Source organism: Lepidothrix coronata, unplaced genomic scaffold, assembly GCF_001604755.1.
Source record: "Lepidothrix coronata isolate B3197 unplaced genomic scaffold, Lepidothrix_coronata-1.0 Scaffold42, whole genome shotgun sequence".
NCBI lineage: Eukaryota > Metazoa > Chordata > Aves > Passeriformes > Pipridae > Lepidothrix > Lepidothrix coronata.
Genome location: NW_016690222.1, coordinates 3,438,768 through 3,466,733, shown reverse-complemented (window position 1 = coordinate 3,466,733; position 27,966 = coordinate 3,438,768). Strand labels below are relative to the sequence as shown.

The following is a 27,966-nucleotide window of genomic DNA, read 5'->3' as shown; positions in this document are numbered from 1 at the left end:
CACTTCTCCCGGCCGTGTGTAAGCCTTGTGCCACTTAACATGCCCTGAGTCTCCTCACGTGTGCCAGGGCGCGCTTGCCTGCCTGCAGCTGCGCCCCGCTCCGGCTTCGCTCATGCTACCGGCAGCGCTGCACGCCCGCGTGTCTGTCTCTGTGTGGACAGACCACCTCACATAATGCCATCTTTTGATGAGGTTTTGAAGGAAGCTGGGGAATTCGGAAGATTTCAAAAGAGGGTCTTTTTCCTCCTTAGCCAGACAGGCATAACTTTTTCTTCCCTGTTTGCAAGCGTGGTTTTCCTTGGGCGGGCACCAGAGAACTTCTGGTGCAGGATCCCTGGGGCAGCTGAATTAAGTAAACGATGTGGCTGGACGCTGGAAGAGGAACGAAACTTCACAGTACTACCCCTGCACCTGGGGAACAAGTCTTCCAGCGGGGAGTGTGAGAGGCTGGATGTCGAATGGGATGACTCCGTCAGCTGCGCCAGTTCACTCGCCCACTATGGCAATCACAGCATGGGCCACCTGCCACTCACCACTTGCCATGATAACTGGGTATATGATCAGCCCCACTCATCCCTCATCAGCGAGGTAAGGAAAACCCCCACCCTCTAATTAGCAGCTTCCATCCTGGTGTGGGATTGGAGCAGTAAAATGGGATTGGCACTGTGAGGGTCGTTACTTTGGTGGATGGTTTTCTTTTCTGGATTTGTTTCATTTTAAGTCATAAGCAAATCAGGACAATAAGTATGATCAAGTGCTGGCATCAGGCTTTTAGGGAAAGGTGAGCTGATCTGAAAGGTGGCTACCCAAAGCTAAGCACCCCATGCAAAGCCAAATACCCTGCCCAGAGATTGCTCTGTCTCTAGAGGAATGTCAGATTAAAATAGAGACTTAAGTCTTGCCTTGCTGCTGAGGCTTCTGATGCTCAGTTTTGGGCCAGAAACTTTGATGGTGTAAACTCCAAGTGTACTTGCTCACCTGGATCACTGTATATTATCTGTTCTTTGTATTTCCAGTACTGAATGTTTAAGTCTGTAGGTAACAAAAAACAACTGGTGGCAGACTGCCCTTCTGAGATCTGGCAGGAGTCAGCAAAAATGATTGTGCTTACTAAAGAAAAAAAACCAAACCAAACACACATTATTGCCCGAAGCTATCATTCAGCTTTTCCTGAATGTTGGTGTCAGAGAACCACAGGCTATTACCACTAGTGGTAAGCACTTACAAATGTAGTGGTTTCCTAGTGAGGCTGCAAAGACAATTGGAGATGCTTTCCTAGGAGATCCTCTGTGTAATCTGTAATCATGTGGCTGGGCTGTGGTCTGGCTCCAAAATACAGTCTACACACTAGGAGTGTGTATTTTAAGGTCATCCTACACAGTAATTGTCACTCATGCAGTGATGAAAAACACAATGTACTTAGAAGGATTGGCTCAGAAATCATCAAGGTGCACTGCAAAATGTGTCAGTACACCTGAGGGCTCTAGTTCCTCTCTGTCTCATGAGCCTCCCACTGTGGTTTTTAACTGGGTACTTGCACTAGAGCTGTGTCCTCCAAAACACACAGCAGGGCACAGCAGGCAAAGCCCTGAGCAAACACTGAATTGAAAAGAGATGCCTGACTTTTCAATTCATCATCTTTTCCCCATCCAGCTGGGGCTGCTTTATCCACTTGTAGGCTTAAGTCTCTCCAGAGCAGTAGCTTCATTCTTTCAGCACCATACGCAACCTGAGCGGCTTTAGCCAGGGTCTGTGTTCAGGAAAAGAGAAATCGGAGCACCTGACTGGCCCTGGCCCTTGGGCAAAGGTTCAGAACTGGCTTATGTGTGTGATCACTGAAATCAAGGCTGCTCAGAGGGCCACAAATGATACGCAGGGAGCTGGTGTCAAACTTTGGTCCCTAATAATGATGTGTTTCTGCCTGTGCTGGCAGTGGTAGCTGAGACTGGGTGGGCAGGAGGACAAATGCTGCCTGGGAGCTCCAGCCTGTCTACGCCTTAAAAACAAAAGTATAGAGATTCCTCTTTTGTTCATAATTTTTTCCCCCCTTCAGCCTTGCTGTAGATGAAAGCATATAGTTTGTGTCTATAAGATGGTGCTCAGAGTCCATTTATGGCAGCAATTTGTATATCCAGAAAAATCAGTGTGATTTTCCAGTGAGCCATTGGGTACAGTAAGGGAGAAGATAACCAGTGTTTGTGTTGCAGCAATAAATAGAAGTGAAAAGTTCAATGATCTCACACAAATGCCTCGCCCATCTGCACTTTCTTCCCTCTCCTCTGCTGGGGAGACCCTCCAGAGCCAGGGCAGGGAGAAGGGATGAAGGGATGCTGGGGAAGCACTCCCCACCCATGCTCCCAAAGGTGCATATTGGGAAAACTGTGGAGCAACAGTCTGCAAGGAGAGACAGGCTGGGACTGTCTCTACCCTATGATGGGGCAGCAGGTTGCACCATCAGTGTCACTGTGACTCCTAGAGTCTTGCTGGCTGGGTGCACCTTGGGTGAAGGGTGCTGGGCTGTGACTTGTGGCACTTGCAACCAGTTTCCAGTTTTGCAACATTTTCTGGATAAATCACATCCCACAATGCTTGATTTCTTCATTTAAAAAGGAAGCTTGTAGCATGCATGTCCTGGCTCAATTGCTTTGAGATCAGCTACTAAAAGGAGCTTGATATCTTGTTAATGAGTTATACATTCAGCAAAGACAATTTAAATCCCAGATTTAATTTAGTTTCCTTTTTCTCAGCTGAGTTTCCTCTAACAAAGTGTGACTCAATTTAGGCACATTTTTGCTGTGTTTAATCAACTCACCAAAGACTTTTGTTCTCATCCATCTGCTTGTAAATGCTTCATTTTGTCCACATGTGCAGAAATATTTTTGTTTCTTTCAACTAAAGATATCTGGTACTTTATATCTCACTGAATCAACAGTGGAAGTGACCAAGGAGACAAAGTTGAAAGGATGGGTTATGTGACAATCTCACAGACATATATTCAGGGAGAAAAAGAGAAGAGAGGGAAAAAAAGTCAGTGTACTGAAGGAGCTCTTCCACGCCTATGGCATGCACACACCCAGTGTGGATTTGCGCTGTGACAGGGGAGGTAGAGGGCAAAAGCAGGTGTGTGTTTCTCTGGGACAAGATATCATATCACACAGCAGATCTGGCAGCCAAACTACAGGCTATTGCAATAAGTTCTGAGCACCTTTCAGAAGTCAAATCATGTGGCTGAATGGACTGATTTATGAGGAGTTGTGAAATGAATGGCATTGCAGTACCTGATTTCATTGATCATGTTGCTCACTTGCCATTCTCTTATCTTAGCTGTCTACTGCAAAGGCTTTTGTGGAAGCATCAGCAGAAGGAAGCAAAAGAAAAAGGGGAATGTGGATTGATAAAAAGCACACATTACTTTGTAAGCAGCACCTGGGGTGCCTCCTGCATCACCTGCTGGTGCAGGACTCCTGCTTCTCAGTGCTGGGGTACAGCAGGATGCTGGGAGAACACACCAGGGCTTTCGTCCTTCAACATTTGGGAGAAGAGCAAATTGTATTAAGAAATCATCACAGGAGCACATGGCAAAGCCAGCTAGTTTGATCTAGAACAAAACAGAACATTGCTAAACATTTAGCAACAGAACATTGCTAAAGATTCCCTCTCAAAATCTTCTTTTGATGTCTAACTGTCTCCGAGAGTAGGTCCCTACTTCTGTAGTGGCACACCTAAGGGTCTCTGTGCCCCACTGTTTTAGGTCAGGCTTTTCTGTGAGGGCAGTTCAGGTTAGATGAGTAGTTGTCCACTGGTGCTGCACACACGGCCCATTGCTGTGGTGCCCAAATTAAAGCTGAGCAAACCAGACCTGGGTTGATTTGGGTTGATGCTAAGGTTTTGAGCTATCATTTCAAGGCACAGCAGTGTTGCAGGTGATGGATCTGTGCAGAGGACTTTGGCCAAATGCAATCTGCTCCAGTTTGATTGAGTGGGTCTTGCACATCTTGTGAAAATGGAAGACAGGGCTGCATGCATCAGCTGCAGCACAGTAATGCAGTAGCTTCTCAGATTTTGCTTGGAGAGGAGGGCTGAGGGGGTAATTATTAAGCTAAATATATTCCGGGCTCATGCCAGCTGGTGCCACCTGAAATGATGCTGGTCAAAGCAGGTGGCTGGCACTGCTTGGGAGGGAAGGCTGGTGACAGCAGCAGCTCTTACAGTGGGAGGAGAGCAGGAAAGGCCTATGTTTCTGAGCAGCAGATGGAGAAGGAGGAAGAGGAGGGGTGCTGAAGGGCTTTAGTGGACCAGGAGGGCCACAGCTTCATGGTCTGGCACAGAGGTCTGGAAAAGAGCCCAGCTCACTCCCTGAGCTCCATAACACTTGAAACAGGAAGTGTGTTGCTTGCTGTCTCCTTCTGGGTGAGCCTTTTGAAGGACATATATATCCAGGACATACAGAAGTTAACAAACCTAACTTTCCGAGGAAACCATGCTGAAGAGGCAGTTGCTGATCTTTAATACTGATGGGCTTTGGCACTATGTTCTTTTATCCCAGTGGAGATAAATCTATCACTCTGCGATAGGGTGTCTGGAAATAATGTGCAAAGGGATTTTTTTCAGATATATTTTGTTTTGGTGACTCCTAGAGGCGTGGGCATGAGCTAAAATTGTGTCTGCAGGTGGAATGGCCAGTGGTGGTGGATGAAAGGAATAGGGAAGTCTATGTGGTCACCAGCAACTACAGAACAGCTGGCATATTTTAGGCAGCATTTATTAGACCCTTTGTTGGCAGAAGTTCGGCAGAAGTTCAGCAGAAGGGGCAGATTCCAATATGCTCTGTCTGCAGCAAGTCTTCACGCTGTAGATGATGTCATTTTGAGACCTGGCAGTAATTTGTTGCCAAAGTGTGAGGTCTGAGGTGTACAAGGGATCATCTGAACACAGTCTATGCACCTGCTGGGAATCAATCTCCTTAATCCTCTGCTCGCCAGTTGTCTCAGAAATCAACAGTCAGCATTTGCAGAGAAACCCATAAGGAAAGCAAAAATGTTTGTCTCGTAGCTTTTATAGTCACTCAGAGAAGGAGATAATATGGCAGCCAAACTCATGGTGGAGAAAGCACAGCTGGTCCTTTTGCTATCCTCCTCCAAGGCAATAAGCAACGCAATTCACCCTCAATTGTTTATCTAGTATGACTCTTGTTACTGGCATGGCTGTACCCTGGTTTTTTCCATTGTCATGGTGGGATTAATAGTAACTGGTGGCGGGAAAGTGGAAAAGGGCAGACAGAGGAGCAAAGGGAGCAGCAATTGCTGAATTACTTTCGAAGCTTTAACTAAGCTTTCCCTGTATGAGAGGCATTTGAGCAGTTGTTTGCAGGGGTTGTGCCACTGGGGCTGTGTTTCTGCCACTGCCATTGAGACTGCTGGCACTGGCTGAGGTTTTGGGCATTTTTTTTCTTATTGTTTTGAGGACAACTGCTGCTTTTCCTCCTTTAGGAGGTGGTGAGTTTCCCTACCTCCCTCTTGTTTTGGCCCTAGACAGATATAAGAAGAAAGAAAGAACAGGTCTTCTCTCTTAGGAGACTCAATGAATGAGGTGATCTGAGTGGCAGGGACACAAAGGTACCAGCTGGGCCCTAGGCCATGAATAGGAGAGAAATATGCAAAGCTTTAAATGCTACTCTGTCCCTCAGGGCTTCAGCCCCAGCCCCTGGCAGCAGGGTACAGACTGACTCCATTTGACCTGTTGAGTGCTCAGCTTGAAACAAGACATGAAGAAGGACAGTGTTGTTGCTTTGTCCCTTAGCATTCTGACAGAAGCTTTAACAGAAAGAGAAAAAGAAGGTAATTTCTCCCTTTCCACTGCATGCACTTGCAGGGGGGTTTGTTGCAGTAAGGATTTGGGAAAGATAGCAGTTTGAAAGGCCAGAGGACAAGAGAGGTGGAGAAGAACTGCCCAGCAACAAATAAGGAACATGCAAGAACAGTCTACATCTTCCCAGGTTTCCTTAAATGGTGAGTATTGCCCTAAACCGTTTGTCACTGGGAGTCAAAGGGTAAACCATTCTCTGTTTGGCCACCTGTATGAATGCCATTTAAAACGTGTGTGGGCTCTCAATATGTTGCAATTGGGCTGGGCAGTCACTGTAGAGCTCTTTATAGACCAAAGTCTTTAATCCATTATTTTGAAATTTAATTGAAACAGGCAGTAAAGTGCTTCGAAACTCCTCCTCAAAGTTGCTACATTTTGAGGAGCTTTTAATGGCATGTTGTTATTTAAAGCAATATATTTCTCCAGGGATAGGTGTGCTGAAGTGTTTTGGGACTTGCTCAGTGACTAAAGGTCTCTAGAGCGTCAGGAATTACAAGTTTGTGGTTAGTCTTTATGTCAAACTAAAGTGTAAAATGTTTGCCTTCTGCCAAAGTTATGAAGAAATGAGTTGCCAGAGCCCCGTATTTCCCAGTCATTAGTCACGTACAAGCATTTCTTCTGTTCCCATCTCAGCCAGTTGCCACTCCTTCCTACAGATATTACACCACTAATGAGCTACAGGGAACCAGTGCAAAACCTCTTACTTCTCCCAGAGAGATCTCACTCAGGTGCTTTTCTGCTGCTGTAGAGATCAGCAAACACAACAGCACTGTTCCTTCAAGTCACACAAGTGCCACTGTAAATCTGAACATCTCATTGATGTTCAAGCTGCTAGCAGGTATGAAAATGTTCACCACAGGGATGTATTTCCAAGGAGGGGTGTATTGCAACCTGTTCTGCAAGGCTGGCAGGGTGGAAGAAACTGTTTTTCCCAGGTCTATTAAGGATGCTACAGAGTGATGTCCTGAAGGAGCTGGTTCCTGCTACTGTCTCTTGACAGCAGCTCATTTCTGCTTACAATGGCAGCTCACTGCCAAGACTAAGATGAAAGCAGTGAAGAAGGGGATGTTTTATCAATTTGGGCAGTGCAACTTGTTTTACTCAACAACCTAAACGGAAAGGGGCTGTGTTCAGGCACACAATGCTTTGTGTCATACAGTGAATAGAAATCAATCAGGCAGGTGCAGGACTGAATGCAGAAATGGATTGCAGGGCTGTTCTGGGGGCCTGCACCTGTGCAGTGAGGGGCTTAGCCAGGAGCATAGCAATGGCTGAGAAAGAGGATGTGCCCTTATCTGGAGCTGGCCAGCTGAGCTAGATCACCTTTGATGATTGCAATCAGGAGCCAGCTAGCTGAGTTTTAACAGGGTCTAGGTGTAGCCAGTACCACAGATCAACGAATAGGCTTAAGATGAGGGGAAGAAAAACCTAAGGCTTTCCTTCACTCTTCCATATCCTTTTCTCTGCCACTGCAATAAATGTTTTAGCATGTTTTAGAAGTGTAAACATCAGCCCATGCGTGGATGGGCATATGAAGGTTCAGAAACAGAGAGGAGGCACCATGCCAGTACCTTTTGTGGAGCCTTCTAGCAAGGAATATGGGAGGTGTTTTGAAGGAGTGTCATATCGGAGAATACTAACTGGAGGCAGTCTAAGACTCTGGGTAAGGTGTTGCTGATACTTTTCCTCCAAGAGATACATATAGGGATAACTTTCAGACACAACCAAACCAGGTCACAGCTCAAGCAGTGAAGTCTGACAAGTGGCTTGGGTAAAGAAAAGATCTCTGCAGGCTGTGCAATTCTCTTTTAAAGGTTACATTCCCCTCTGAAGGTTATGTTTGCAAATGAAAAACAAGACACTAGCAGGGTGATGACTTAAATGTTGGGCGCTATGTCAAGCAACCAGAAATGCTTATCTGTACCAGAAGTTATTTTAATACTTAGAAATAACAAAGTGCAGGACTAACTTAGAAGAATATAGTGTATTGTCACTAAGCTTCAGAAAGAGCCCATAGGTCCTTAGAAGTTTTCTGTATGTTCTTGTTTAGTAGAATAATACAATATTTGACTATATTGTTAGCAAAGGGCTAGTTTCAGCTGCCACATAAATAATAGGAAATAGCTGTACAGACGAAAGAGTCCTCTCTGTTAAAGATACTTTCCCCTGTTCGTTCTCCTGCCTTCTTTCATACAGTTTATTCATTGCCTGTTTACAGTACAGAGAGATCAAACTATTTAAAAAATAAATATATTCTTTGAAAAAGGGTCAAAGAGAGTCCCAACCTCTGCCATCAACACAGGCAATTGCATTGTGTTCTAAAAATCCTCTTTTAATGATCATCCTTATAAAAAACCCCGCTGTTTTCCAAAGCTGCACCTTTTGATACTATTTGCTAGGATCATCATAGTTTCAAAAAGCAAGAGGTTAAGCAGCATTTGAAATTGCTCCTCCACGTTCAGGCTATTTTAGGAAAGCATTGCAATAGCCCTTGAGTATGACAGCTGAGAGCAGCATTTATTCCTCTCAGAAGTTTCTGCAGCTCTTGCTCAAGATTTACAGAAATGGAAGCCAGGTGCTGATAGCTTGACTTGGTTGAAAGATGGTCAGTCAAACTCCCTGGAGTAATGATGTTGGTATCAGAACCAGGACTTTATTTAAAGTCAGCAGAGATGGGATATCTATCAGGTTGGAGACCCATGAGGTGCCCCTTGTATGTTGTTAGGTATCTCTGAAATCTCAGGCCCAGGTAATACTCACTGGGCATTACCTACTCAGCATGCAAATAGGCTGAGATGGAGCTCAGGATCATGACACTAAATTTTAGAGTCTAGAGAACTGTGAATAACAGAAGAGGCTGTTAATCATTCCAGCTCACCCTGTGGCTACTCCATTCAAGCACAGTGCTTGAGCACTGGTGTTGTATATGTGCTGGTGAGCACAAATGTGGTACACTGTGTGTGCTACAGTGACCAGCCCCTTGTTAGCGATGAAAAGATTCCTTACAGCTTATGCCTGAAAGCAAAAGGGATTCTCTAGGGTAAATAGTGGCAGTTTTTGTTGTCTGTGACTTGTCTTGGTCCCAAGGCCTCATTGTTCCAAAGATTACCCCAGGTATGGATCAAAACCCCCCAGCTTCCACTTGGTCTGCAGTGCTTAGTATTCCTTTATTCTCCAAGAACCTCTAAAGTAATTTCCAGTGCCATGCTGTCCACAGAACTACTTTGTTTTTAGTTTTGTTTTAGTTCCTAGTCTCTTTGCTTTTTTTCCCATAATGACTTACCCCTTCCCTTTGCCCCCACACATCATCATCCCCATCTCTATTATTGTGCTAGGGAGTTATGGATGCTGCAGTATAAAGAATAGAAAAGTATGGGAAAGCTACACAAAGAAAATACATATTCAATGTATCTGAAATTGACCTGAGATCTGTTTTCAGTTTCCTCAGAGACCACATGTTTTTGCTTTTATCTAGAAGGCACTAAGAAAAATAATTAAGCTATCTCTGTAAGCTGATGTTTTCATTGGCAATAGCTGAGGACCCTTAATCTGCACTAAAGTTATGACTTTGCCTTGGCAACATATTTAACAGCACTGTTTGCAGAAGAGCAATTTGCTTTCCACATCTGGACAATTGATGTGACAGTTGCCTTTTGGCAAGGAGGAGCTCTCTCTCTATCTTCACAACCACTTGAAGAGTCTTCCTATGGCTGCGCTTCCCTGGCCCACCAGTGCTTACTGTTGAGCAAGCATATTTGAACTTACCCTTCCCATTCCCTTTTCGCCTTTCCTTTCCATTTCCCCTTCCCGTGTGGACCTATGCAGTTTCTATAATGTGTAGCCCTGAGGATGACAAATAACCCACCTGGATGTTTTATGCCTCTCCCTTGTTCCCACAGTATAATCTTGTGTGTGGCAATGCCTGGATGCTGGATCTCTCACAGGCCATCCTCAATCTGGGGTTTCTGACTGGTGCGTTCATCCTGGGCTATGCTGCGGACAGGTACAGTACAGGCTCTGCTATCATTTGGTTTGCTGGGAGGTGATAGGTATGTGTCAACATTTTGGAGGTTTAATTCATTTTAGATAAACGTCCCCAACCTGTGTTAACAAAACCCAGCCAGTGTAATCTTTGCTTCTATTTGGGCTGGAAACTTTATGCAGTCTTACTTACTGATCCTGTTTGGACCTTAAAATGTCATGAAATGAGCTTTTCTTGTGGTTTCCAATGTTTCCTGTGCACATCTGGACTCAGGAAGGGCAGAAAGACAGAGAAACAGAAAGGAAGCATTCAGAGGAGTTTCCTAGACTGATATTTACTGAAGAATGTTTAAGAAGCACCATTGATGAAGCAAGCAGCTACTTGAGGAAAGAAGGAAGGGGCTCAATGTGGTAACTCTCTCCGTTCACAGGCTGGACTCACATACTTACATCCGTGGTCATAGCTCCTGCCAATTGGTCCTCAATTCTAAGAGGGCTGGATGAAACCAGGGAAAAGTCTCTCTTAACCTTACCAATTCTGTGATTCTTTGAAAAGACATGGGCGATATTCAGGCTTGAGTAGCTAACCTACTCCAGAGTGGGAAGCTCCCATAAGCTCTATTTTGCTCTGAAAGTAAAGAAGGGAGCCTAGTTTGTGCTTTTTACTCTATTTAACAGTAGTCAACCTATGCACTGACTGAGAGCACCACTGATTATTTCAATGGCAGAGTATTTTTCTTCAGTTCATAAAATACTTTCTTTCTGCCTGTTTTATTTTTCTTTCAAATCTGCAGTAATTAATAATAATAAATTATAGTACCATTTCTTTGCGGGCAGGAATACTTAAAGACTTATCCATAATGTCATCTCACATGACAAATTTTGAACTAGCGAACAAAAGTACTTTTAAGGAAAACCTCATCTTTCCAAGTGATATGATAAAAAGGGAAAAAACAAGGCAGAAAGGAGGCCATGGCACTGACTAATTTAAGATATCTCTGCTCAGTGTCTGGCTGGGCAATTTGACACTAGTGCCTTAAGAGTGTGAAAGAGCAGAGATATTATAACTAATTATTAAAATAAAATAATATATCTAGGAGTGTTTGTTTATTGAGCAAAATGTAAGTACTGTAGAACTATGAATGTTGTACATTGACAGTACTGGGGGAATGTGCTGCAGCCAGACCATTAGTCTCCTTGGCAGCACTCAAAAGAATGGACCTGGTTGAAAATAGCCTGGTTTTTGTCTTGTATTAATTCTTCTTATGAAACAAAGTGAACAAACAAATACTGTCACAAATACTTTATGATAATATAAACAACTATGTCAGTTTTCACAGTTTCTTCTTCTTAAAAAAACAATGGAGAAAAGATCTAGTTTTGTTCCAGGACACAGTTGCCATGAAACTACAGGGAGATTTTTTTTTTTTAATTATGCCTTACCTTGGGCACATAATTATGTTTCTTGCTGGAAAATGAGACTCATGAATACATTAGGCAGACTTTGAAAGGAAGCGGTCGAAACCTAAACAAAACCTAGAAAATCACATGGAGCAGTTAAAGTAGGAATGATTGACTTTCATACAGCTGGCTCCAATTATTATTAGGAGACTAATTTGGAAAAACAGAAATTCCCAACAGAAGTTGCCCTTATGCAAAACCCGATCAGATCACAAAGCTGAATTGTAACATATGTGTCATAGTTTAGGTACAAAAAGACAATCAGTTTTCTAAAACAAAAGGGGTTCTGGTGAGGACATCACCAGTTTTAAAATTAGTGATGTAAAGATAGTGACAGCTACCATCGGGAAAAGAGTTCTGTATTCCAAGGGCCAACCCTACAAAGTTTTAAAGAACCACCCTTTGGAAAAGGCTGGTGTCAAAAAGGCACTTTCAGATTTAGCATTAAAATGAAATGTCAGGGGAAAACAAAGAAAAAACTTTCTGTCTTTTCATGATGTTCACTTTCTTTTCCTTTTTCAACAGATATGGCAGAATCCTCATCTACCTGCTGTCCTGTCTCGGGGTTGGGATATGTGGTATCATAGTGGCATTTGCACCAAATTTTACTGTATTTTTGATCTTCCGTTTTCTCCAAGGCGTGTTTGGCAAGGGAACCTGGATGACATGCTACGTGATTGGTGAGAGCTGTAATCTTCTTTCTTTCTTGATTAGGAAAAGTGAGGAATTTTTGGAGTACAAACAGTCTGACTATATCTGTTCTTGATATTTTTTCTTGTTAACAAAGCACTGGCCCTGGTGTCAGCAGACAATGAGTAACCCAAGTCCCCCAAGTTAATGCATTTGTTCTCCAACAATTAAGAGGTGAAGGAACGGAATATGCATATATAAAGGTTTTCTTATTACATAGGAGATCACCAAGATAATAAAAATCTACACATTAAGCCCCAAATAAACTGGATTCACAAACAAGGACATGGTTAATTTTGGCAGTCTGAACATCTTCCACAGGTGCTCAGAGGAATTAACTGCTTTTCCTCACTGGGAGGACAGATGATTGATTGCTGCTTTCGTTCTTTAGCTTAGATACTTCAATTACTGTCAGACTGGACACCAGGGTCCATATTAAGATTATTATTTCCTGAAAAGGGAAAAAGAAGGAAGCATATTTATAAATAGCATCAAAAGAGCAGGGTTACAGAGTCTTTGATGGATTATAGCCTATCAGTCTGCAGTCTATAGCAATGAAGCTCCTCGCATAGTAAGCTTACTTTTCACGAGAAAAGGATATTGTTTTGGCATCTTGAATGACTGTCAGGTTCAGAAAGGCAGCCATAGGGCATGAAAGAGCAAGACATTGAGGAAGGCATCTACTAGAGATGGGATGTCAGATTTACTTAAAAAGAAAATCAGCCATTCAAAAATCTACTATGATAATCGAAAACACAGTGGAAACATCACTATATAGTGCAAAAACTTGTCTCATTGGTGTTTTCTATGAGGCCTGTGACAACTTTTTAAAATTCCTAGCGGAATTTAGATGAATGATAGCAGAATTGCAACCAGATATAAACAGATACAGTGAGACCTGTGACCACTGTGGTGATGTATGTGCAAACATTCCTATCTAGTAGTCTTAGCATCTAAAGCCCAGAAATACCTTGTTTTTCTGTGCAAGGTTACACTGCTGAGCAGCTAAAGTCCAAGATCCAGTGAAAGGACCAGAACTGCTTAATTTTAAACTGAGATCTTATCCTGAAACTTTGGCAAGTGCTCTAACCAGCAAAATGTTTTATGACAGACCCATGGCATCCTTAAAATGTCCAAGCTTTAACGTTACAGAATGTTTTTCAATGCTTAGATCAGACTGCCTGACTTTAGGGAGAGGTTCTGAGATATGACATCCTGAGGCACAGTATATTACCGGAGCCCTGAACAAGGTGCATAACTCTGGGAGAGAGTGATTCCCTCTAAATTCCTTCAGGGATCTGCTCTTACATTCCAGGATCCCCCTGAGCTATGCAGACATGATGAATGGTTAATGAAAATAGTCATGGTGTCATATTTCTCTGCATTGCCAGCTGAAACAAATCAATGTTACCTGTAAAATTGTTTTTCCTTTAGTAAAATAAATAAAAAAAATGTTTTCTGTGTATTGTAAACAAACATAAACCCCTCTGCTTTTATTCTGAAGCCTACGTAGTGGTGATAGTTCTGGAACAAGCAAGAGACACTTCTTTATACATTGCTCATCTCAGCTGTGGATGTCCTGTCCACGGGTTTGCGTAGGTTTCAGAGCAATCAGACACATTCACAAAATAAAAAATCTGTCAAAAGATTTAAAAAAAAAAAAGGCTATAATCATTCTAGGAAATAAACCAACCTGAATCGTACTTTAGCCCTCAGAGCAACCATCTATACCAGCTATTAGGTATGGTTAAACTCTCTTCCTCCTTGTCTGTATCACCTGCTGGATGGAGTCCCTGCCTGAAAGATCCTCTTGTCTGGAGCATGTGCTAAAACTGTACTGGGGAGACTACTAACAATTTCCCACTACCCATGATCATGATGCAGCGTTAAACCCCTCTTCTGGCCCCATGTAATTCAGTAGTAAACATGCAGTCAGAAAACCCTCTAACTGAAGAATGGTGGTTGAATTGATGAGGAGGTGTCACCTGTGTGGGCCCTGAACAGCCTTGGTGACATGCTTACACTGCTGAAAACAAGATGCTGGGCTAGACAGATCTGTGACCTGATACAGTACTATTTTTCCTTGTGTTCCACCTCTAATATTCTTCTTTAGAATTAAGTTTGTTTCTATGTTGTTTGTTTTGGCTTTCTCTCTGCTCAGTGACAGAGATCGTTGGTTCCGATCAGAGGATTGTTGGAATTGTGATTCAGATATTCTTTACCCTGGGGATTATGATTCTCCCTGGAATTGCATACTTGATTCCCACCTGGCAGGGAATCCAGCTGGCCATTTCACTGCCCAACTTCATCTTCCTGCTCTACTACTGGTAATGTTGCAGTCATTGCTCTTGTTATTATTGCCATTGCTATTCAAGCACCTAAAGACTCATGTTATGGTCCCAAGTCTTCAGAGTGGAAGATGTTGTAGGTTAGGAAGAAGATATTTGCGTTTGTAATTCTTTATCAGTGAATAGCAGACATACATTACTTTTGTTTTTCTGCCCAGAGTTTGCCTCTCTGATCAGCTACAGCTGGTCCTTCACAGAACCCTGTTCTGCTTATAAGGTTAACTTGACCAAAGTCTGCTTTTCCCGTCAGCCATGAGATCCCACCTGTACCTCTCATTACTTATTCAGTTCAGGTCTGAACTTGCCCTACAGGTCCCAGTGAGAAAGTGGAATGCTATGCCATGGTAAACACCTGTCTCGGTGTGGTTGTCCTTTGGGCTGGATCCAGCAAAACTAACCTACCTACCCTCTTCCTACACATTGTTTCCTTAAATGTTGCCTGCTGTGAACTTTTAAATTGTTAATCATCTCAACCTTAGGCTAGCAGAAATTGAAACACCCATTGCTTTGTGTTCAGTTTATAAAATATGTATACATTTGAGTGTGTGTCTATCTTATACAGCTAGAAGTTTCCTGATCTGCCAATACTTGTTACTACGTGTTCTTAGTGTTGACTTTTATTGTTCACTGCTGTTCTACAGGCACCTTCTTTGCTTGTGGGGTATCATACTTTTGACAAGCATTGTGCAAATACAATACTTAGATTTCTTATTTTTCAACTTTGCTGAGCATTGATATAGTCTATTTTCTTCTTTCTTGTCCACAAGGATCACATATTTTACAGGAGACTGACTGGAAAAGCAGTCCTCAAAAGAGTTTCTATATCACAAAAACTGAAAAATGATGTATTTTGTGCTAACACAGAGTAAAAGACAAAAGACTTTGGTTTACTCATGATGGTACAGGGTAAAAGCTCTATTTATGAATTCTGTGTTCTTACAGGGTGGTTCCTGAATCTCCACGTTGGCTCCTTACACGCAAAAAGGGGGAGAAGGCATTAAAAATCATGCGCAACATTGCAAAACACAATGGAAAATTTCTCTCACCACATTACTCAGAGGTACAGTCATCTGTTTGAGCTAGAGGATCTTCTAAGCTGTGTTCTTTTTAAGTGATGGACAACACTCTGTGATGTGTCACACTAGGACAAGTTTGTCAGTCCCACACTTACTTTGTTAATTGCAAGATAGTAAAAGTGAACTGGCTGGAATTATATGGGCTGAAAAAAAGAAATTTGTAAAACAATGAATCAGGTCTTTCATTTGCAACACTCCTAATTTAAAATATTGTGGGAATTATCAGAAACTAGCCTGAGGGGCAATGGTATTTCACAGCAGATGCTGTGAGTGCTGACAGAAAGTGGAGATAGCAGGATCCACTTTCCTGGCTCCTTTTCTAGAACTTCCTTTTACAGCTCAAAGAGAAGATGAAATTAGAATTTAAGTGTAAATTTACTTCCATCCCAATAGGGGCAAAATATGTTCACAAAATTCACAATTGAGAAAGATCTTTCTGAGATTGCTGTTTACAAAATAGGGCAATATATGTTACAGTCCTTTGGCAAGTGGTCTTGACAGAAAGAACTGATGCATTTCAAATAATACTGTTGTGTTATTGCAGCATTTGGCTTTTTCTGTGCTGGGTAGCAATGTTTGGCTCTCAGACATGATTACTGTGGCATTGGCCTTATGGTTCAGCGACAACAAATGTGGACAACTAGAATGATCATTAAGGTCCCTTCCAATCCAAGCCATTATATGATTCTAAGATTCTTGTGCTGGAGACCCCAGAGCTGGATGCAGTATTCCAGAAGGGGTCTCACCTGAGCGGAGCAGAGGGGCAGAATGACCTCCCTTGACCTGCAGGCCATGCTGCTTTTGATGCAGCCCAGGTTACAAGTGGCTTTCTGGGCTGAAAGTGCACATTGCTGGGTCATGTCCAGCCTCTCATCTACCAGCACCCTCAAGTCCTTCTCAGCAGGGCTGCTCTCGATCTGTTCATTCCACTGCTGTGTTGATATTGGGGGTTGCTCCAACCCGGGTACATCACCTTGCAGTTGGCCTTGTTAAGCCTCAAGAGGTTACAAAAGGACATAAACCTGTTGAAACAAATCCAGAGAAGGGCCATGAGGGTGATCAGAGGGCTGGAGCATCTCTCCTATGAGAAAAGGCTGAGAGAGCTGGCGTTGTTGAACTCAGAGAAGTGAAGTCTCTAGGGAGACCTTAGAGCACTTCCGGTACCTAAAAGGGTCCTACAAGAGAGTTGGAGAGGGACAATTGTCAAGGGCATGAAATGACAGAATAAGGGGGAATGGTTTCAAATGGACAGAGGGCATTTTTAGATTAGATATTAGAAAGAAATTCTTCACTGTGAGGGTGGTGAGGCACTGGAACAGGTTTCCCAGAAAAGCTGTGGATGCCCCATCCCTGAAAGTGTTCAAGGCCAGGCTGGTTAAGGCTTTAAACAACCTGGTCTAGTAGAAGGTGTCCCTGCCCATGGCAAGGGAGCCGGAACTAGGTGATCTTTAATGTCTCTTCTGATCCAAACCATTCTATGATTCTATGAATTATTGTCTTTGGCTGGGGCATATACACCGGTGAGATTCTCACATCCTGGTCAGCATTAACCAGTGCTGAGTGTGGCCCAAGACGTGTAGCCAGAAGCTTGTGCTGCTGCAGCTTCCCCTCCACATTCAGCCCTGCATTGCTATGCCCACTTCCTCTCTATAAATATTGGCATTTTCAAAGCATCATGTCATAAAGATCTGTGGTTTTCCCTGCTTTTTGTTTTAAGTTATATTTAATTTTTTTTTCAAAAGTATCCATGCTCATGACCTTAAGCTAATCACAGCTGCAGCAGATTAACCTCCACATGTACAGATTTGTACTGGGTCTGTTCCTGGGGCCTTTTCAATGTAGAATGCCTGTCATCCTTTTTGCTGTGCCCAGAGGAAAGAAAGCATCTCCAGGAAGCACATTAATAATGGAGCAAGTGTATTTCTCACATTAACTCACGTCAGTCTTCTCTTTCATGAAGCAACTCCAGAATTTCCGGGTAAGTGCTGCAGGTGTGGAAAGACAGGGAGAAGTGAGAAGTGATAGACATTATCCATCAACGCACTTTGGCTCAGATTTTCTAATACATCTGTATGAATTTCATTGGCCAAGTCCCTTACATGGCTCTGGATGTAGTAGCTTTGAGTTTTTGTTGGCATGCAGAAACCACAGATGACCTTTGTAGGAAAAAAACAATTGCTTTTTTTGCTCTGTGAATTATGACACCAGTACAGTTCAACTCCAAACAGAACTCATTAAGTGTAAATTATAAACTCCTTTTTTCCAGTTGCTCATATTTATCCTAGCATGGGGATTTTTTTCAAACTAATTTTCTAATTCTTGGTCTCTGTCCAAAACCAGAATGAGCCACAACTAGCTAAGTAGGAGCTTCTTTTTAAGAGAGTTGCGGATTAAACCCCCTCCCTTTATACACAGATACATATTTTTTCCTACTATATAGACATACCTAGACATTTCTTTTATAGATTAACATACATATGAAAGTATTATAAATATGCACGGCTGTACTGTCCCATGCAGAATTAAGCATGTGTAGAACTATATATCTTTTAAAATTATTGTGGAAAATCTGATATGTAATTTTGCTGAAACATGAAAATGTGAGGGCAGTTGGTTATAAAACTTCATCTGGGCTTTTCAGATGGTGTATCTTTGGAAATGTGGGCCCTGTCCTTGAATTCCTAACTAGACTGACGTGAATAGCAAAGCTCTCCTTAACTTCAAAGAACAAAAAGAGGATTTTTTTCCCCTATGAAGAGTTGACTTTCCATAGTAATTTTTTTCTTCATCCATAAAGAAATGCTCAGTCATGCTAAGAGTTATTATGGCTTTATTGAGAGTAGCAGTTGTGCTGAATTTATCTTTAGTCCTTTAGAAAACTAAAACCATATTTGCACAAAGTCACAACTGATGGCTCGCAGCCTGTTCTTATAAACAACAGACATAGCAGCTTTATAACCCTACTATGAGAGAGTCCAAGGGTAGTGTAGAAACCCAGCAACCTCACCCTGCCTCACAAAGGGCTCTGGCACACAGTAGAAGTGGTAGTGATTTGAAGAAATCTTCTGTTTGTAGTTGCAGTAGAAAAGCAAGAGGGAGTAGAAAGGAAGTTCAAACAAATGTGGGGCTTCTCTGTCTTGAAAAGCTTTCAGTTATGAAAAAGTCATGTGTAAAAACATCCAGCCAAATCTCACTGAAAAACAGCTGTGCCACCTTATGATATAAAAAACAAATAAAGGTGAAAGCTTTGGGCATAGCCCTGGCTGAGCCGACAAGACCCTCGGGCAATGCCTTTGGCTTTACCTGTGTTCTCATTCTGGATCTGCATGTTCCCTTCTGCTTCTATATCCTTTCACCCATGTCTCCCCACCAGCTGGGATCATTTGCCTGGGTTCCTGCACCTGCTTGGGCAGCAGATGCCATGGTAATAGAGAGGGGTTTGCTCCTCTTTTTGCTCTCTCAGGCTTCCTGTCAGGAGGGGGCAATAACTGAGAGTCAAAGCAGCCAGGCTGCCTGAAACCCTCCTAAAAAGGGTGCAGCAGGTTTAAGGCCATATTTCCCACAGCTACTTTGAGAGCTGATGGCAATCCCAGCTGTGTCTGCTAGTTCTTGGGCAGTATCATGGTTTGTCCCTGCCTGAAACCACCTCTGCCTTATCTTCCTTGGCTCTTCCTCACCTGCCAAATGACCATATGAAAAAAGGGTTCTCACCTGGCTTGGATATCACAGTTAAAAACTGCTGGCCAGAGTTAAAAACAGCCTCCATCAATGTGGCTAATCCCTTTTGACCCTGCTAATATTTTGGCTCCACTAAAATAGGTAAACACAAACTGTGTGAAATTCTACTCTGTTTTGTTAGCGTTAAACCTTCTAATTAATGATTTCATGGAGTGCCTCTTCGTGACTGTATTGGAGGAAGTCGAGAACAGATTTATTATACTTTGTAGGCAGTATGAGGACCATTAATTCATACTTAGTAGCTTTATTTCTTCCAGAGTAAAAACCATGTTCAGCACAGTGATTGGATATTTTAAGACACTCTGAATTTCACTAGTTGAATATTTTGAAGCACCCAAGCTTTGTCACAGATCTGCAGTTTCTCTCACTCCTCTCTTCTTTCTGCTGCCCAGCTGTGCCAGGAGTGATGTTCCCAAGCCCATTGCTTGCTGCTCACCCCCTCTCTCCTTGCTTCCCTCAGCCCATCACTTTGCTCTTCCTGCCACAGTCTCCTCCTCTCTCCCACCTCTGGCAGAAGGCAGTTCTGCTCCCAGTGGCCCTAATGTGACAATGACTGCTTATTGCCTTCCAAGAAAATCCAGGTCAACTTGTCTCAGTTTACAACAAGGAAATAATTTTTCCATTCTCAAGTTAAGATTGGGGATTTTTTTATTGATTTTTTGCATGATCATCATTAAGGAAAGCCCACAGCCGTGTTCAGTTATCAGCTGTTCCCATATCTGTGCACTGCTCTGGAGTGCTATAAGCAGCAAACTGGCTCATCAACACCTTTACTCACTGGACTGGAATATTGGTGGTCACTGTGTTTACACAGAAACTCTGCTCCACTGCCTGCCTGAGCGCTGACAGCTGACTACTACTCGCTTGTCTCCTCAGATCACTGTTAGCAATGAGGAGGTCAGCAACCCTTCCTTTCTTGACCTGGTGAGGACTCCCCAGATGAGGAGGTGTACGCTCATCCTGATGTATGCCTGGTGAGTGCCCATGTCAGTCCAGTTTGTTACCAGGGTGGTGGATTTTAAAGAAAAAATCCCTTGTGACTTTTAGGGTCTCTCCAGCTGCTTGCAATCATTTGTTTGCCTATCAACACTTTTTTCCCTTTGCTGTTTAGGTTTGCAAGTGCCCTGATCTACCAAGGGCTTGTCATGCGCCTAGGAATTGTCGGTGGAAACCTCTACCTAGACTTCTTCATCTCAGGAGCTGTGGAGCTGCCTGCCGCTTTCCTAATAATAGTGACAATTGATCGCGTTGGCCGGCGCCTGCCCTTTGCAATAAGCAACATCGTGGCAGGCATTGCATGTCTCATTACTGCCTTCTTGCCAGAAGGTAATTCCCTTCCCAGTGTCAGGCTCTTCAGGTCAATGATTTCCCTCTGACACCTAAGCAAGGCCAGCAAGCAACACAAAACTGCACATTTCCCCCTGGTCCCCACCTCTCTGCATCCCAGAAGAGCTGCCATGTGCTGAGTGGATGCTGGCTGCCCCATTCTCCTCCTGTGACAGCTCCCCCAACACAAGTCATGGCAATTCAGGCACAGAGGGTGTGGTCACCATGTTGCCTACTGGATCTGCCAGCATAATTTTCTATCTGTTAGAAATGTACAGAGGTCCTGCTGGGACAACAGGGACTGAGGACTACCTGATCTGCTGGAGCTTGGGCTGTCACAAGAGAAGGAAACAAAGAGCACCATCAGGGAATTACTCTAGCAGGACACCTTCCTCCAGCACCTTCATGTATTTTGGGCCATACCATGTGCTGAGCATGGAGCATCAGGTCCAGGGTTAGAGCAGGAGCATTGTGTGGGGGTGATATGGCCTGAGTGGGGGGTAGAAAGTGGTAGCCTGGGGCCAGCAGCATGCTGCCACCAGTCTTCTCTCAGCAGTGAAGTACTGAGGGGACCCTGCCAAAGTAAGGAGAGGGCAGCCTAGGGATTAAGATACTTGCAGATGGGACACCTGAGGTCCAACTCCTGCTTTCAAGAAAAGCCTGTTTGTACAGATGGAAAAAGCTGCAGCAGCAGCTTGTGAGAGCCCCATCACACTGGGATGCTCATACACTTCGAGTCCCCTGGCAGAGGGAGGAGCCACATGGACATCACCCTCACAAAGGGGATCTGATGGACTGAGGGGGTGCCAGGGAGACAATGTGGATTTATTTTGTTCTTTCCAGCCTTTGCTTTTCTTACACATTTTGAAAACAAAACTTTTCAGGGCAAAGGCAGTGTCTTGCAACATGTGATGAAATCTGATGGGGATTTGTTTGGTTGTTTTGGAAGGGAAATAAACCCAAGTGTTTCAATTTTGGTTTAGAGCAAACTGAAATGTTTTCTTGTTCTTCCTAGTGAAGTTTTGAGAAAACACAATCATTGGCAGCTCTCTCTAGTGACAAAGTTCCCCTTCATGCTGGTTTCAGGCATGTTGTTTTCACTTGCCTCCCTGTCTGCCTAGTTGTGTTTAGACCATACCCACCAGAGCCTGAGCAGAGCCAGGAGAGATGGGCAGAGCCAACAGGGCAGTGTCAGGTCCCTGTGCTAGTTGTGTCAGGTACAAAGACAAGCACCAGGGAAAGGAAGGGGAGGATGGCCAGGAGTGGCATTATTAGGAGTGTGTCTAATGTGCAGTGGCTAGACAAATTACAAAGAGTAGGTGATCAGCTCTAGGGAGAATTATTTTACTACAGCACCTCTGGAGATTTTTAAAAGATGTGTAGATGTGGCACTTAGGGACATGGTTTAGCAGTAGGCTTGGCAGTGCTTGGTTAATGGTTGGACTCAATGATCTTGAAGGTCTTTTCCAACCTAAACGATTCTGTGATTCTATGCAGTTTTAGAGGTAGCTTCCTTATGGTCAGAAGGCTTTGGGAGGTGACTCAGCAGTGTTTCTTACAGCATAATATCCCTCTACAAATAAATGCTCCTTTCTAGAGCACAATTTGGACATGGTGATGGAAGCTATAATGTTCATTTTCCCACCCATGCTGTTATGCTCCCTAGCATCTTGAATCAATCAACTCAAATGATTTATAAGTCTTCAAAGCAGCCTCACATGACACTCAAAAGCAATAAATGCCAGTATAGATTGATATCTACAGCAGTGGCCTTTCAGTCTGATTTGTACTGATCCAGTGTTCCTGTGGTATAACTTCTGCTGACGGGGCCTGGGGCTCTCAGAAATACTCTGCTGGTGTGGTAAAGGACACTTCACTAGTGTTTCTTTTTGAATGAACAGATATCCCATGGCTCAAAACGACAGTTGCCACGCTGGGAAGACTAAGCATCACAATAGCTTTTGAAGTCGTCTACCTAGTGAACAGTGAATTGTACCCTACAACACTGAGGTATGTCAAAAGCTCCCACGAATCTTTCAACTTTTCCCTCTGCTTTTCTGCATTTCCTATTTCACTGCTATTCAGTTAAACCTGATTTTCCCCAGAGTTTCCCAGCTGAATAGCCACTGTTCAATGTGAATGGCATATGCTGATGCGATAATTTTGGAGCTAAGTCTACATTCTGTTCTTTAAACTGCTGTTTAATCTGTTTGGTAGCACCTCTCTAATATCTGGTACTTTTTGTCTTTTCCAGAAACTTTGGTGTTTCCCTGTGTTCAAGCCTGTGTGACCTAGGGGGGATCATAGCCCCATTCCTGCTTTTCCGATTAGCAGCCATTTGGTTGGAGCTGCCTCTAATTATTTTCAGTAAGATCTGATTTAAAATGTACTTTTGATTTAAATATCTTCCTCCTAACAGAGCTTTTCTTCTGGGGCAAAAGTAGCTTGTGGCCTCATCTTCCCCTCAGACCAGCCCCTCTCGACCTTCATGCCTAGAGCAAGAGGCTGAATGGCAAATGGGTGAAATGTGTGTGATTTCACCGCACAGTCTGGAAGAGCTCAGGTCTGCTTGGATAACTTTGCTGAAAGAGCAGAAAAGAAACTATGTGAGGTGCTTTAAGACTGAGAAACCTTACAGCTAGGTTCTATAATTTCAGCAAAGTAAGCTTAGACTGCCAAGAGTAGAGGTTGATGACCTTTAAAAAATACTTAGTTTGAGTTTTTTGGTAAGTACAGTTATGACTATGGATGTTGTATTATCCATAACTTTTTATTCCTGTAAAATTCTTTCCCTCAGTTGTATTTTGGAAAAAAATAAGCCCTGAGGAGTAATTCTATGAAAAAAAATTATTTTCAACGAGGACATGGGAGTCTGTGGCTAAACCAGACTTCTAGCAGACAGATGTGATGGGGAAAAATCAAAATCAATAGAATAGACTAAGAAGGGAAATTGGTGCTAATGACAACTTTAGCTGAAAACAAAATTGGAAAGACAGAATTTTGACTTCTATGATCTCCCTTTAGGGGAAATCAGTCTGCAAATGAACTTCTAGCCCTCAAGTGATTTTGTAGTGGGTTAAATTAGTATAGCATGAAGGTGTTTGACTAGAATAGGTTAATCAGAAATGGATTCACTTGAAAGATCTTACTTCAAACTTAATCTGAATAAACTTTTCTCAGTAGATAAGCCCTGAAAATAAAAAAAGTAACAATTTTCTTATTGCTTTTGTATTTCTTCAATGTCCATTGTAGGTATTCTCGCAGTTGTCTGTGGCCTCCTAGTATTGCTTTTACCAGAGACAAAAGGAATCTCATTACCGGAGACAGTGGAGGATGTGGAGCAGCTTTCAAGGTACGAGATGTATTTTCTTACTTTTACTTGGGTGAGGTTTCCTGAGGATGTTCTCCTCCAACTTTACCAACTGTCACAAATTATTGAGGTTTTCCAAGCGTCAAAGTAAATTCCCTAGTTAGGTTGATGTTATGAGTGAGTGGCATTTTCCTCAATAGAAACCTGAACTTTTCAGTACCACTTAGGAAGGCTGTAAAAAAATGCATGGGGATAAAATCTGTCTTTTTCTCATAGAAACACAAAGTTGTCCTATGCATCTCTGGAAGCAGAAAGTGATAGTGTGCAAGAGAGATATTGCGAAGCATAGCCTGTAACTTTCTGCTCAAGAAAACCAGCCATTACCTCAATCAAAACATCCTATGAAGAAGGCTCTTTTATTATGGAAGCAATTCCACCATTTGTGACATCATTCAAAAGTCATATATGAGATGGATTTATAGCTGAAGAGTTGTAGGCACAGCTTTCCTATTCTAGGCATAGAGCAAGAGAGACTCTTCACTGCACTGAAGACATGCAGGGAACATTTACACCTTGGCTAACTATTTTGAGGACATAGCGCTATACATTAATGTTTCAAGCAGAGGCTTTGGATATTACATCAACAACTTTTGCCTGATTCAAGGTGCAAACTAAAGATAGAGGAAGTGTTCTGTGTAAAAAGTAAATGTTTCAGTACTGCAGCTTGGACTACAACTTGAACTACATATTTTCCTGTTTCTTTCACATTTATACCCCTCTCCCCTTCTGTTTCTTCAGTCATTTTGGAAAATGCGGCAAGAAAAAGAAACACCGGGACACCAGCTCTTATATTTGACCTTTGAAAGACAGCACTGAGCAAAGAACTGTGTTCTCATATCCAGAATTTGTTCTCCACCTGCTACCACTTCAAAATCTGCTGCAGAATATGGATTGAACTTCATATTATTCTTCTAAGCATAAGGACATTTAAAACAAGTAGTGTATTTTTCTATGAATATGGAATAAATACTTTTTTTTCTGAGTATGCTATTTGCAAGAAGAGACCACTTTGTCGTTCTTGGGAGAGAACAAGACAGCTGTAAAAAGATGCACTATCCAGCTCAGTGAACTTCTATTTATTTCTTTATCTAATGGAGCCATTTGTTTATTTCTTTTGTTAGGATACACATTTGGATGGGGAGGGTTTGAAATGGTACTGCTAGTTTAAGATTTAGACGACTTTGAGGAGGAGAGGATGAGTACTTCAACCCGTTCTCAGTTGCTCCTGAAGAATCTGGACAAATAGAAGATATGATGGCTCAGGAAGGAGGGCAGTGATCAGGGTGGCTCTTTCTCTGGTTGGGAGGTGTGGGAATCAGCAGTGTGCATCAGGAGAATGTCTCTCTGGTCTGATAGTCATCCACATGGACCCTCTGCAACAAAAGCCCTGCCTCTCTCCTTGTTCAAGGGCTTTCTGAAATGTGGCAGCAGTCCTCTTTCTCACCTTTCCGTGGCTTTATGTAAGGGTCATACCCCACACAGGGCACTAGCTCTACAGGTGAGATTGTCCTGCTGCTCATTAGCGCCTTCCCCCAGACCCAACTGGGGTACATGACACTCTGTTGTCCTGTCCCCTGGCCAGTGACTGCCATATGTCTGAGGGAAGGGCTTCTGCCTTCTCTCCCCTGTTGGATGCTTTTCCAAACTCCTCTTTCAAGAGCATGCTCGTTTTATCCTTTCCAAATCATGCTTTCTGCCCATCCCTACAAACCAGATTCCTTCACCCTCACTGCTGCCAAGGTAACCTGCAATTTCTGTATTCTGTTCATTATTATTATTTATCATCTTTCTGTCTTGGAGATAAATTGTTTGGGTTGTTGACAAGGATGTCTTGGGAACATGGGCAAGGATGAGACAGGAGCTTTGGTTAAAGAAGGAAGTGTTAGCTGATCCCAGCTGTTTGAAGCTGACACAGAGCAGACCAGCTTGACTCCCTGGCTCTGCAAGCAGATACCAGGGATAGACTGCCTTCCCTTTCTGCTGTATGACCTTCCTCAAGCATTAGGTCCTGGCCACTGACTGGTAAACAATACACCCCTTACAGGGAAGGACTTGAAAAGATATGTTGTTCAAAAGGTATCCTGTTACCAACAGAGAAATAAACAAACAAAAGAAAGTCAATGAGGTCTTGTAAAGGGCCTTGTAAGCTCAGAAAATAACATATTTGGCATAAACAAATATAGGACTGAGTTTTGAAGGTTCATACCACAAATAAGTAGCACTACATTACAGTTGGTGAAACTGAATGATTACTGCTCCAGTCTCACCATCCTAAGAACATATATAGGCAGGTGCCTGCACAGGAGGATTTCCTGTGGTGAGGAATATACTGTGCCTTTCAACAATTCCAAACTCTCCCTGCCTTTTCCCAGCAACTGCCCTTATCACCAGCTTTGCTGGAGGAAAATAGGACCTTTAATACTAATCTCAGGCTAATGTTTGCATAATTTAGGCAGTTAGTGATATAAAGGCCTGTCTTTCAAGGCTGTTTCTAACTTCCTCCGAGGCACAGTAAAGGTCAATGGGATGCTTAGCAGAAGTCAGTAAAGACTGAAAGATATGAAACTAAACAAGCATCTCACAATATATCTGGCTAATCTAGAAGACAACCCAAAACTAGAGCAACTGCTACAGGGAAAAACTTCTACACCAACAGTCTTCTGTAGATAGCTGAAGAGAACGTCCCAAGGCTGACTGGCAGAGACCAGTGTTGAACTGGAAGCTGCGGGCTTGCCCTGGCCAGGTGCTGTGTCTCAGTGCAGGGTGGAGGGTGCGGGCACCTGTGTGCAGAACTCAGCCTTGCCTTCCCTGCACCCAGCCAGCCCACACCGCAAGCATGACCCTCAGAGAGTCAGGGGGAAGCAATCAGATGTGATGCATTTATTTGCTAAAAATTCATTTTGTAAAGGACAACAGAAAAAAGCCTCTGTATATGTTTTGACTGCTAAAATGATAGTAGGTAGTGGCTTCCGGTGAACCTTGTATTTGGTAATTGCTCCTGTGCTAACTCTTATCCCTAACAGAGGAATTTTTTAAGTCAAAAAATCCTCCCATCTCTATGAGCCTTTGTGTTGGGTTTAAGCTGTTGTGAGTGGGTGAGAGAGGACAGATGAGGTGGTGGAAGCAGAGGGAGAGCTTCAGCATGGAGGAACCCCAGGGGAAACCAGCTGCACGGAGGTGCATGCACCAGGTTATGCAGACCACTGTACAGGATGCTGGTTTAAAAAAAAAGTTATTCTAAATTTGTATGTGCCTCAAACCACTTTACACATATGGGAAAGTCCTACAAACTTCTCAAGAGGCACATCAGTATTCTGAGCTTCACGGGTTCTTCTGAGCTTCTGACACTAAAATGACTGATGTGACCCTGCTAACCCAGTGGGAGGCACCTCTTCAAGTAGGGACCAAACACTGTCAGCTACAGTTATCTTGCATTAGAGGCTCAGTGAGAGATGTGGGGTACACAGCAGACAAAGGATCACCTTGCCATCACCAAAGGCACATGAACAACCTGACCACAGAAACCCAGGAGCTATGTTCTTTCTGCTACCAAAGAGGTTCCTTGGACCAACAAAAAGGTGAATGTGCTATTTGGCTCAAATATGCTGCTGCCACCAAATGTGCTGGGTTACTTCGTCTAGTTTGTGCAAATGGTTACTGATAAGTGGCAATTTTTATTGCTGCTGACACTTTCGCAGAAGGATAGGCTATGAAATGGCACTTCTGTAGCCACTCAGGCATGTCCAGGCATTTCTAGATAGTTTGGGTAGGACAGCAAGGCCACTGGTTTCTCTGTCTACAAGCCAGAGAATTAACAAGGTATTAACCATGCCTTCATGAGTTCACAACTGAGAGCTTAACAAATCAAAGACCAAGCTGCAACACAGAATTTCTGTTGTCAGGAAAGTATTGTACAGATTTCTGGGCTAGCTTAGTGATCAAAGTGAATATACATGGAAAATATACAGGAGGATATTTGTGCTCAGCGAACACTGTTGACCAGATAGGTGAGTGCAGTGTGCTTTATCAGAGCTGTTCCCACTCAGGAAGGCAATGCCCTGAGAAGATTGTATCTCCCAGAGTCAGACTCCAGATGTAGAGCAGATTCCAG

General features: G+C 43.1%; 1 protein-coding gene across 1 annotated transcript; it reads left to right on the top strand.

Moving 5' to 3' along the window:
- Positions 1-24,848, top strand: SLC22A3 (solute carrier family 22 member 3). The gene is made up of 11 exons (XM_017813698.1): positions 1-588; positions 9,765-9,868; positions 11,833-11,987; positions 14,159-14,324; positions 15,288-15,405; positions 20,036-20,133; positions 20,271-20,485; positions 22,387-22,495; positions 22,740-22,852; positions 23,738-23,837; positions 24,594-24,848. Exons 1-11 carry the CDS (start codon positions 175-177, stop codon positions 24,649-24,651), a joined length of 1,650 nt encoding a protein of 549 aa, XP_017669187.1. The 5' UTR covers positions 1-174; the 3' UTR covers positions 24,652-24,848.
- The last annotated feature ends 3,118 nt before the right edge of the window (positions 24,849-27,966 follow it).

What these genes read in the sequence shown, in the direction of transcription:
- SLC22A3 (XM_017813698.1), top strand. Translation starts at nt 175, where the DNA reads ATGCCATCTTTTGATGAGGTTTTGAAGGAAGCTGGGGAATTCGGAAGA. An exon ending in CTCATCCTGATGTATGCCTG is followed by an intron (nt 20,134 to 20,270) that starts GTGAGTGCCCAT and finishes TTTGCTGTTTAG; the next exon opens with GTTTGCAAGTGCCCTGATCT. An exon ending in GCTGCCTCTAATTATTTTCA is followed by an intron (nt 22,853 to 23,737) that starts GTAAGATCTGAT and finishes TGTCCATTGTAG; the next exon opens with GTATTCTCGCAGTTGTCTGT.